This window comes from Rhinoraja longicauda, chromosome 26, assembly GCF_053455715.1.
Source record: "Rhinoraja longicauda isolate Sanriku21f chromosome 26, sRhiLon1.1, whole genome shotgun sequence".
NCBI classification, from domain to species: domain Eukaryota; kingdom Metazoa; phylum Chordata; class Chondrichthyes; order Rajiformes; family Arhynchobatidae; genus Rhinoraja; species Rhinoraja longicauda.
The window spans coordinates 21,639,767-21,651,864 of record NC_135978.1 but is presented as its reverse complement, the minus strand read 5'-3'; the positions used below and the strand labels follow the sequence as shown (position 1 = coordinate 21,651,864).

At 52.4% G+C, this 12,098-nt stretch overlaps 1 protein-coding gene across 1 annotated transcript; it reads right to left on the bottom strand.

Moving 5' to 3' along the window:
• Window positions 1–1,163: 1,163 nt before the first annotated feature.
• LOC144606265 (tRNA uridine(34) hydroxylase-like) lies at window positions 1,164–5,130 on the bottom strand. The gene is made up of 3 exons (XM_078422190.1): window positions 4,864–5,130; window positions 4,304–4,412; window positions 1,164–2,775 (listed from the first exon to the last, which is right to left on the bottom strand). Exons 1-3 carry the CDS (start codon window positions 4,972–4,974, stop codon window positions 2,519–2,521), a joined length of 477 nt encoding a protein of 158 aa, XP_078278316.1. The 5' UTR covers window positions 4,975–5,130; the 3' UTR covers window positions 1,164–2,518.
• Between the last annotated feature and the right edge of the window lie 6,968 nt (window positions 5,131–12,098).

Below are 12,098 nucleotides of genomic sequence, written 5' to 3'. Positions count from 1 at the left end.
ACACACTGTATCTGAGGGAGACTTCGCTCGGCTGATGTCTGTCATTCTGTCTCGGGGTGTGTGTTGTGGGATGTGACGCTACCTGTTACCTGGGCCTCGCCCACAGGCAGCGCTGGCACGGTGGTGATCTGTTACTGCACAGTTGGGTTCCACGCCTGCCGGATGGCGCAGCGACTGGGCGACTTCTTAGCCGGGGATTCGGCGCAGAGTGACCCGGGCACGGTGGACGTGTACAACCTGGAAGGGGGGCTCCTGCGGTGGGACAGGGAGAAGAGGCCCCTGGTGGACGGCAGCAACCAGCCGAGCAGCCACCTCCATCCCTACTGCCAGCTGTGGGAGGAGCTGCTGGAAGCCGACTTCAAACCGCCTGCATGAGGGGAGGCGGTCACCCCCTCCCCTGATCTCCTGCAAAGCCCCCCCCCTCTCTCTCTCTCTCCCCCCCTCTCCCATCTCTTCCTCCTGCGAGCCCCTCCTAACCCCACCCCCCCCACCTCTCCCGCCCCCGGCCTCCTGCAACCCCCTCCCCTCCGACGGCTTCCCCATCTTGCACGGACCGCATTTATCCATGTCCCCAGCATTTCAAAATTAAACAGCGTTGAAAGAAAATAAGAATGCTCGTAATTCGTGGTTTGTGGCCTCCCGGCGGTACCTTCATGGCCTTGAGTCTGGGTCAACGGGGGAGGGCGGATGGGGATGAAGAGAAAGCTGGAGGTGGGGGAATGGGTCAAAGTCTGGCAAGTGATGGGTGCCTGGTGATATATCTTCGGGGGAGGTTGGCAAGTCTACCTTTGTTATCTCTGAACCAGCGGCCGCGTTACTGGCGGAGTCTTTAAATGGCTTGTTAAACCCCACTGTTTTAAAGACAGTCTCGTGGCGGGATTTGAAATTTTGGAGTGAAAACTGGAACCACGAAACTTGCCAATGTAATCTGTGTTCACCTTAACCAAGGGAGGTTTAGTTTAGTCTATTGTCACGTGTGCCGAGGTACGGTGAAAAGCTTTTGCTGCGTATTAACTAGTCAGCAGAAAGGCAATTCATGATTACAATCGAGCCATTACATTGTATAGATACATGATAAAGGAATAACGTTTAGCGCAAAGTTAAGCCAGCAAAGTCCGATCAAAGATAGTCCGAGTATAAGAAAATAACTGCAGATGCTGGTACAAATCGAAGGTATTTATTCACAAAATGCTGGAGTAACTCAGCAGGTCAGGCAGCATCTCAGGAGAGAAGGAATGGGTGACGTTTCGGGTCGAGACCCTTCTTCAGATAGTCCGAGGGTCTCCAATGAGGTAGATGGTCGTTCAGGACTGCTCTCTGGTTGTGGTGGGATGAAAACAGCTGGGGTAAAACTGTCCCTGAATCTGGAGGTGTGCGTTTTCATACTTCTATACCATTTGCCGATGGGAGAAGGGAGGAGTGGCCAGGGTGCGACTCGTCCTTGTTTATTTACTGTGGGCCCAGTGTCGCGTGGATTCGTCGAGACCGGGAGGTCAACAAGGAAGGCGGCACTGGGCCAAGAGTCGACAGTGATGGGGACAGTCGCCGTCACCCAGCGGTCAGTGTGTGTGACCCGTCCCCCCGTGAGGGTCAGTGTGTGTGTGTGTGACCCGACCCCATGTGAGGGTCAGTGTGTGTGTGTGTGACCCGACCTCCAGTGAGGGTCAGTGTGTGAGGAAAAACCTTTTCAGTCAGAGAGTTGTGAATCTGTGGAATTCTCTGCCTCAGAAGGCAGTGGAGGCCAATTCTCTGAATGCATTCAAGAGAGAGCTAGATAGAGCTCTTAAGGATAGCGGAGTCAGGGGGTAGGGGAGAAGGCAGGAACGGGGTACTGATTGAGAATGATCAGCCATGATCACATTGAATGGCGGTGCTGGCTCGAAGGGCCGAATGGCCTCCTCCTGCACCTATTGTCTAGTGTGTGTGTGACCCGACCCCCAGTGAGGGTCAGTGTGTGTGTGTGTGACCCGACCCCCAATGAGGGTCACTGCCTTTAGGATGGCAGGGAAGTCTAATAATACAAAGAAAGAGCATTGGACTCTGAGAGGACACCGTGTACTGAACACTGCGGATTGTTTTATTCATTCATTAACCTCCTTATCTTGTTAGAAAATAACAGCAGATGCTGGTACAAATCGAAGGTATTTATTTCACAAAATGCTGGAGTAACTCAGCAGGTCAGGCAGCATCTCAGGAGAGAAGGAACCTCCTTGTCTTGATTGGTTTTGCAACGTCGGGGCTCAGATACAGTTTTTTTTACACAGAAATCTAAGTTACATTGTCCACTTAATTCACTGTTTCAAATTGTCAGCTGGCCAGGAAGTGACCGCAGAACAAACAGCGGGTACAAGCGTGGTGTCTCCTCCCAGGGTCAGACCCCCGGCCCTGAGGTCAGACCGGGGCCGGAGCACGGGGTCAGTCCGGGCGCCCAGGGTCAGACCCAGGGGGGAGGGGTCAGAGCGGGGCCCGGAGCCCGGGGTCAGACCGAGGGACGCAGGGTCAGACCGGGAGCTCGGGGTCAGACGGGTACCCGGTACTTGGGCTCCAGCAGCTGAGCCCACACCTTGTTGTAGGGGTGGACGAGAGCGGTGGTCTGGCCGCCACTGTCCACCATGTGCTTGCCATCGTTGGCCCACCTCACCAGCCCCCCTTCCAGGCTGTAGACCCTGGTCGAGCCGCGCCCCGGTGGCAAAGCCTTGCCCAGCCTCTCCGCCATCTCCGAGCCGTGGTAACCAGCCGTGCAGTAGCAAACCACCTCCTTCTCCTCCGAGCCACCTGCAACAAGACCCCGGCGTCAGAACAGGGACCGGCGGCAGCTCAGCTCCCTGTCACAGACAGTGGAGCACAGTTGCTCCAAATACCGGCCACCGAATGGTGAACGGGGTCTGATTGACCTGGACGATGACACCACGTTGGCCTGGCTCGTCTCAACGGAGCTGCAGGTCTAAAAGAATCAGAAGCCCCCTGTCCGCGGGGAGGGGCAGGATTACACTGGTGTTCGCGGTAACATCCATAATGTTTCCACGAGTGGGAGAGTCCAGGACTAGAGGTCATAACCTCAGAATTAAAGGACGTTCCTTCAGGAAAGAGATGAGAACTGATTGAGAGTGATCAGCCATGATCGCATTGAATGGCGGTGCTGGCTCGAAGGGCTGAATGGCCTACTCCTGCACCTATTGTCTATTGTCTATAGAACGAATTTATTTAATCAAAGAGTGGTGAATCTGTGGAATTTTTTGCCACGGAAGGCTGTGGAGATCAGGTCAATTGATTTTTTTTAAGGCAGAGATACAGTAGATATTGATTAGACAATAGGTGCAGGAGGAGGCCATTCGGCCCTTCGAGCCAGCACCACCATTCAATGTGATCATGGCTGATCATTCTCAATCAGTACCCCATTCCTGCCTTCTCCCCATACCCCCTGACTCCGCTATCCTTAAGAGCTCTATCTAGCTCTCTCTTGAATGCATTCAGAGGTTTGGCCTCCACTGCCTTCTGAGGCAGAGAATTCTACAGATTCACAACTCTCTGACTGAAAAAGTACGAGTGTCGGGTTATGAGGAGAAGGCAGGAGAATGGGGTTAGGAGGGACAGATTGATCAGCCATGGTTGAATGGCGGAGTAGACTTGATGGGCCGAGTGACCTAATTCTGCTCCTATTGACCACCCTGTGACCACCTGGCTTTTCTCCGGGTGCTCCGGTTTCCTCCCACATCTCAAAGACTTGCGGGTTTGTAGATTGTCGCCAGTTTGGAAGGAACGGGAGGGATAACGTATAACTAGTGTGAGCGGGTGGCCGATGGTCGGTGTGGACTTGGCGGGCCGAAGGGCCTGTTTTCATGCTAAATCTTTCAATCTTTTCACGTTCCTTTACTTTATGATATGAGAGTGGTCTTTATGAGGCTTTTAGATTGGCACATAGATATTCGGGGAATAGAGGGATAGGATCACGTGAAGGCGGGGAGGGGGGGGGGGTCCATTTTGCTTGGCATCATGTTCGGTATGGACATTGGGGATCAAAGGGTCTTTTCCTGGGCTGTATTGTCCCATTGACGGCGAACAGAGAGCCACTAAGTTCTGGGAATGTATCTGGGTCAGTCTGTTGTACAGGCTGCAGACAAACCCATTGGCCGTAATTGCCTTGGGGGGGGGGGGGGGTGCGCGTGTGGTCCCCCAGTGAGGGTCTATGTGTGTGTCCCGTCCCCCAGTGAGGGTCAGTGTGTGTGTGTGTGTGTGTGTGTGGAATGGGGTCGAGGCAGCGGAGTGGCCGAGCCCCGGGAGGGTGGGATTCGGGGTTGCTCACCTGTCAGTCCCAACTCCTTGACCACCGTCTCCACGTCGCTGGTGTCCGGGTCGATGCGAACAGCTCCCTCCAGGTGACTGACCTCGTACTCGGCCGCACTGCGGACGTCCTGTAACCCGGGGGAACGAGGGTCATTGGTCCCCGTCGTCCGGGCGAAGGCGGCGGTGTCTCCCTGGGACCCGTCCACTCCCCGGGTCGGCGCTGCCCTCCCGCACCCGCGGCTCGGCGGGTCCAGAGAACCGGAGGGAGGGGGGGGGGGTTGGAGACAGGCACAGGGGTGGGGGAGACGGAGAGAGGGGGGGGAGACAGGCACAGGGGTGGGGGAGACAGACCCCGGGGTGGGGGGGACGGAGAGAGGGGGGGGGGGAGACGGAGAGGGGGAGAACACACCCAGGGGTGGGGGAGACGGAGAGAGGGGAAGGGTGTTGTTCTCCGGGATGCTCCAGGGCTGCCCACTCCCTTACCCCCACCCCAACCCTGAGCCTCCCCTTGCCGGCGTGGGACAGTGAAGTTTGGGGGACCCCACTCCGCGGCCGCCCCTCGGTCCCGGCCCCGCTCACCAACAGCAGCAGCCGCTCCCGTTGCCCCCGCAGGCGCTGCTCCAGAGCGGCCGGGCCCAGGCTCCGCACCGCAGGGAAGCGCCAGCGGATCCACTCGCTCACCGGCTCCATGTGGCCGGACCGCCCCCGCCCCTCACGTCTTACATGTTTTTATGAGACGCCTCCTGTGTTGTCGTGTGCGTATTCTACACTGAAGGTGCTACATAAACGCAGCCGCCTCTGCACCAGCACTCTGGCAGGAGATGCACCGGGCCCGACCCTCTGGAAATGGTTTACCTGTGAATGAACCCTGTTGTCGCTAAAGTTTAACTCGTGGAGTTTGCACCTTGTACTCTGCGTCTCAGCCATTGGCCCGGAGTGAGATGCTGAGATAGCAACATTAAAGAGCTTGCTTTCTGCAGGACTTGTACAACATTGTGCGTTTACAGTGAACGGCGGTTACAGTTGTGGAGCGTGAGCCCCTGCAGCGACATTGTACACAGAACCATCACAGAATACAGTTTACTGTACCCCAGTGTTATACACACAGACCCACCCCCACCAGTACTGTACCCCAGTGTTATACAGTGACAGACCCACCCCCACCAGTACTGTACCCCAGTGTTATACAGTGACAGACCCACCCCCACCAGTACTGTACCCCAGTGTTATACACACAGACCCACCCCCACCAGTACTGTACCCCAGTGTTATACACACAGACCCACCCCCACCAGTACTGTACCCCAGTGTTATACACACAGACCCACCCCCACCAGTACTGTACCCCAGTGTTATACACACAGACCCACCCCCACCAGTACTGTACCCCAGTGTTATACACACAGACCCACCCCCACCAGTACTGTACCCCAGTGTTATACACACAGACCCACCCCCACCAGTACTGTACCCCAGTGTTATACAGTGACAGACCTGTCCCCACCAGAATTAGCGCACAGCTTTTGATATTGATTAGTAGATACAGCATAGAAACAGGCCCTTCGGCCCACCAAGTACATGCCGACCATCCGAACCGTGCTCACACTAGCTGTGTTTTATCCCCCTTTCCCGTTCACTCCCGACAAACAAGGGACAATTAGCAGAGGCTGATTAACCTGCAAACCCACACGTCTTTTGGATGCGCTGTGCACACGGCAGCCAGCTTGTCTTTTTCTTTTTTTTCTCTCACTTTAATTTTAATTTCAAGTTTTCGTGTACCTTGTTGCGTGCTGTGACTGTTGACGGGCCAATTTCCCTCCGGGGATTGTCGTATCGTATTGTACGTGGAGGGGAAACCGGGGCACCCGGAGAAAACCCACGCGGTCACAGCGAGAATGTGCAAACTCCACACAAACACCCGAGGTCAGGATCGAATCAATGCCCCGCGTTAATGCTCCTGTGTAAATGCCCCTGTGTAAATGCCCCTGTGTAAATGCCCCTGTGTTAGTACCCGGTATAAATGCCCCTGTGTAAATGCCCCTGTGTTAATGCTCCTGTGTTAATGCTCCTGTGTTAATGCTCCTGTGTTAATGCCCGGTGTAAATGCCTCGTGTTAATGCCCTGTGTGTTAATGCCTTGTGTTAAAGCCCTGTGATAATGCTCCTGTGTTAATGCCATGTGTACATGCCCTGTGTTAATGCTCCTGTGTTAATGCCATGTGTACATGCCCTGTGTGTTAATGCCCTGTGATAATGCTCCTGTGTTAATGCCATGTGTACATGCCCTGTGTTAATGCTCCTGTGTTAATGCCCTGTGTGTTAATGCCCTGTGTTAATGCTCCTGTGTTAATGCCATGTGTACATGCCCCTGTTTGTTAATGCCCCTGTGATAATGCTCCTGTGTGTTAATGCCCTGTGTTAATGCTCCTGTGTTAATGCTCCTGTGTGTTAATGCCCTGTGTTAATGCTCCTGTGTTAATGCCATGTGTACATGCCCCTGTGTGTTAATGCCCCTGTGTTAATGCTCCTGTGTGTTAATGCCCTGTGTTAATGTTCCTGTGTTAATGCTCCTGTGTTAATGCCCTGTGTTAATGCCCTGTGTTAATGCCCTGTGTTAATGCCCTGTGTTAATGCCCTGTGTTAATGCCATGTGTTAATGCCCTGTGTTAATGCTCCTGTGTTAATGCCCTGTGTTAATACCTTGTGTTAATGCCATCTGTACATGCCCTGTGTTAATGCTCCTGTGTTAATGCTCCTGTGTTAATGCCCGGTGTTAATGCCATGTGTACATGCCCTGTGTTAATGCCATGTGTTAATGCCCTGTGTTAATGCCATGTGTACATGTCCTGTGTGTTAATGCCCCCTGTGTTAATGCCCTGTGTTAATGCCCTGTGTTAATGCCATGTGTACATGCCCTGTGTGTTAATGCCCCCTGTGTTAATGCCCTGTGTTAATGCCCTGTGTTAATGCCATGTGTACATGCCCTGTGTTAATGCTCCTGTGTTAATGCCCTGTGTTAATGCCATCTGTACATGCCCTGTGTTAATGTTCCTGTGTTAATGCTCCTGTGTTAATGCCCTGTTAATGCCCGGTGTTAATGCCATGTGTACATGCCCTGTGTTAATGCCATGTGTACATGCCCTGTGTTAATGCCCTGTGTTAATGCCATGTGTACCTGCCCTGTGTTAATGCCATGTGTACATGCCCTGTGTTAATGCCCTGTGTTAATGTCATGTGTACCTTCCCTGTCTTAATGCCATGTGTACATGCCCTGTGTTAATGCCCTGTGTTAATGCCATGTGTACATGCCCTGTGTTAATACCATGTGTGTATGCCCTGTGTTAATGCCATGTGTACATGTCCTGTGTTAATGCCATGTGTACATGCCCTGTGTTAATGCCCTGTGTTAATGCCCTGTGTTAATGCCATGTGTACATGCCCTGTGTCAATGTTCCTGTGTTCATGCCATGTGTACATGCCCTGTGTTAATGCTCTGTGTTGAGCGCATACATCACATGTAAGCCGGCTTTGTTTTCCGAGTTGAGGATTTCCCCGGAGTTTCCCGGCTAGCCCGACCTTTCCCGTGCCCCTGCTGCGGAAACGCCTCTCCCTGCACCATCCCCTCCTCTGTCGGGCAGGATCCACGCTCCCGCTGGCTCCCAACCGAGCTGTCACAGCGTGGAAACTGTAGCAGAGAGCACGGGGCTGGACTCGCTCTGAAAGCCACGGGAGGATGCTGTGTCAGTGGGGCAAGAGGGCAAGACACTGCCGCCCATTGACACACGGTTGGGTGCAGCCGGCAGTGACAGCAGACACCCAAATACTCTGGCAGCCCCACACCGTCCCACACATCCAGAGATGCACCGTCCACAGACCAGCTGCAAGAGAGAGAGTCACAAAGAAAGGGAAGAGAGTGAAATAGTGGAACAGAAACAGTAAACATAGAAATAAACTGGGTACATTCGGCCCTTCAATATGATCATGGCTGATCATAGAAAATCAGTACCCCGTTCCTGCTTTTCCCCCATATCCCTTGATTCCTTTCGCCCCAACAGCTAAATCCAACTCTCTTGAAAACATCCAGTGAATTGGCCTCTACTGCCTCCGTGGCAGAGAATTCCTCAGATTCACAACTCTCTGGGTGAAGACGTTTTTTCTCGTCTCAGTCCTAAATGGCCTACCCCTTATTCTTAAACTGTAATCCCTGGTTCTGGACTTCCCCAACATCGGGAACATTTTTCCTGCATCTAGCCTGTCCAATCCTTTAAGAATTTTATGTCTATAAGATCCCCGCTCATCCTAAATTCCAGTGAATACAAGCCCAGTTGACCCATTCTTTCATTAGATGTCAGTTCCACCATCCCGGGAATTAACCTGGTGAACCTCGGCTGCACTCCCTCAATAGCAATGATGTTCTTCCTCAAATTAGGAGACCAAAATTGCACACAATACTCCAAGTGCGGTCTCTACCAGCGCCCTGTGCAACTGCTGTAGGACCGCCTTGCTCCTAAACTCAAATCCTCTTGCATTGAAGGCCAACATGCCATTAGCTTTCTTCACTGCCTGCTGTACCTGCATGCTTACTTTCAGTGACTGATGTACAAGGACACCCAGGTCTCGTTGTACGTCCCCTTTTCCTAACCTGACAGCATTCTGAAAATAATCTACCTTCCTGTTCTTGCCACCAAAGTGGATAACTTCACATTTATCCACATATACTGCATCTGCCATGCATCTGCCCACTCACCCAACCTATCCAAGTCACCCTGCAGCCTCATAGCATCTTCCTCGCAGCTCACACTGCCACCAAGCTTTGTGTCATCTGCAAACTTGGAGATGTCACATTTAATTTCTTCATCTAAATCGTTAATATATATTGTAAATAACTGGGGTCCCAGCACCGAGCCTTGCGGCACCCCACTAGTCACTGCCTGCCATTCTGAAAAGGACCCGTTAATTCCTACTCTTTGTTTCCTGTCTGCCAACCAGTTCTCTATCTATGTCAATACCCGGCCTCCAATATAATGTGCTCTAATTTTGCTCACTAATCTCCTGTGAGGGACCTTGTCAAAGGTTTTTTGAAAGTCCAGATACACCACATCTACTGGCTCTCCCTTATCCATTCTACTTGTTACATCCTCAAAAAAGATAAGTCAGCATGATTTTTCCTTCATAAATCCATGCTGACTTTGACCGATCCTATCACTGCTTTACCAAATGTGCTGTTATTACATCTTCAATAATTGACTCAAGCATATTCCCCACTGCGGATTTCAGGCTAACTGGTCTATAATTCCTGGTTTCTCTCTCACTCCTTCCTTAAAAAGTGGAGTTACATTAGCTACTCTCCAGTCCACAGGAACTGATCCAGAGTCTATAGAACATTGGCAAATGATCATCAATACATCCACGATTTCTAGGGCCACCTCCTTGGAATGCAGACCATCAGGCCCTGGGGATTTATCTGATCTGCCTTCAGTTCCAACAGTTTACCTAACACCACTTCCTGACTAATGTGGATTCCCTTCAGTTCCTCCCTCCCACGAGATCCTTGGACCCCTAGTATTTGTGGGAGATTGTTTGTGCCTTCCTTAGTGAAGACAGAAGTACACGTTTAACTGTTCTGCCATTTCCTTGTTTCCCATTATAAATTCACTTGTCTGATTGTAAGGGACCTACATTTATCTTCAATAATCTTTTCTTTTTTACATATCTAAAGAAGCTTTTACAGTCAGTTTTTATTTTTCTTTCATGCCCTTTCTTTCCCCCCTCTTAATTAACCCCTTTGTTTTCCTCTGTTGAATTCTAAATTTCTCCCAGTCCTCTGGTTTGCTGCTTCCTCTGTCCAATTTATATGTCTCTTCTTGGATTTAGAACCATCCTTGATTTCCTTCGTTGGCCATGGTTGAGCCGCCTTCCTCGTTTTATTTTTTCGCCAGACAGGGATGAACCAGTGAGAGAAAGCCCTTCAGTCCATCAAATCCATGTTGACCAAATCAGTCTGAAGAAGGGTCTCGACCCGAAACGTCACCCATTCCTTCTCTCCAGAGATGCTGCCTGACCCGCTGAGTTACTCCAGCATTTTTCGTCTACCTTCGACTTAAACCATTATCTGCAGTTCTTTCCTGCACAAATCCATGTTAATCGTCTCTGATTCTGGTTCAGATTAGTTTATTGTCATCTAAACCCGGGTGCATTAAAATTCCTTCTTTACATGAAGCGATCACTCACTGCAGCTTCCACAATGTGGCGCTCCCTCACCGCCCCTCCCACAATGTGGCGCTCCCTCACCTCCCTCCCACAATGTGGCGCTCCCTCACTGGCCCTCCCATAGCGCGGCACTCCCTCACCGCCCTCCCACAGCGCTGCGCTCCCTCACCGCCCTCCCACAATGTGGCGCTCTCTCACCGTCCCCTCCCACAGCGCGGCGCTCTCTCACCGCCCCTCCCACAGCGCGGCGCTCCCTCACTGCCCCTCCCACAGCGCTGCGCTCCCTCACCGCCCTCCCACAATGTGGCGCTCTCTCACCGCCCTCCCACAAAGTGGCGCTCTCTCCCCGCCCCTCCCACAGCGCGGCGCTCTCTCACCGCCCCTCCCACAGCGCGGCGGTCCCCCACCACTCTAGACAAGACAGTATGCATACAGTCATAATAAATGTTTGGTTTGTAGGTTAATAGGTAAGTTGTCCCACGTGTATAATAGTGAACCTGTGTACAGGTGATCGCTGGATGGTGCGGACTCGGTGGGCTGAAGGACTGGATTGTGTGGAGTTTGCATCTTCTCCTCTGCCGGTATGGGCTTCCCCTGGGTGCCCCGTTTCCCCCCACTTCCCAGGAATGTGCAGGTTGGTTGTCTCAAGGCTGCTGTAAACTACCCCTGGAATAGGTGGGCCGCAGAGTTGATGGGAATGTGGGGAGTTAACAGATAATGAGATTGCTTTAGGAAGTTAACTGTACTATCCAGTCAACAGAATGACAATCCATGATTACAATCGAGCCATTTACAGTGTATAGATACATGATCAGGGAATAACGTTTAGTGCAAGGTAAAGCCAGCAAAGTCCGATCAAGGATAGTCCGAGGGTCACCAAGGAGGTAGATAGTAGTTCAGGACTGCTCTCTGGTTGTGGTAGGATGATTCAGTTGCCTGATAACAACTAGACTCTATCTGCCTATGGACCCCATACCAGAGACTGAGACAACACCCTCACCTGTATTAAAGAGATGGACACAGACTGGTTCTGCTCAGGATCCTGCTTCAAGGAGAGCTCTCTATTGCCAGCATCAGCAGAGGAGAGCCAACCCCACCCAGAGTGGCACAGAGTGGTCAAGATGCCAGGTACTGAAGCACGGAGGGCAGGCCTGGCGACCAGGGTAAGTTGCACAGAACTGACCCATGGGAAGGGCGGTGAGGGATTGCCGCGCTGTGGGAGGGGCAGGGAGGGAGCGCCGCGCTGTGGGAGGGGCAGTGATGGAGCGCCCCATGGCGACTGACTCCATATTTCCACAATTCCTTACGTCATTCACATGGGCAGCAGCAGGAGTGGATGGGCTGAATGGCCTTGCTCAGTGCGGGGTGACCGCAGAATTGTCTGTGGATTGTCCCTCCATTAGAACCATCCCTCCAACACAAACATCTGCTCTCCACCGTCGATTCCCTTTGTTCCTGAGGAACTGAATAGCAGGAACTGCCTCCCCGCCCCCACCAACTTCCTGAGAAAAAAGTCTAAATTCCGGCAAGGAAGCAAGGCTGTGACATCCGGATCAGAGCCAGTCAGAGGGACAGTACCGAGCCTGCTGCTGTTGGCAGTAGCAC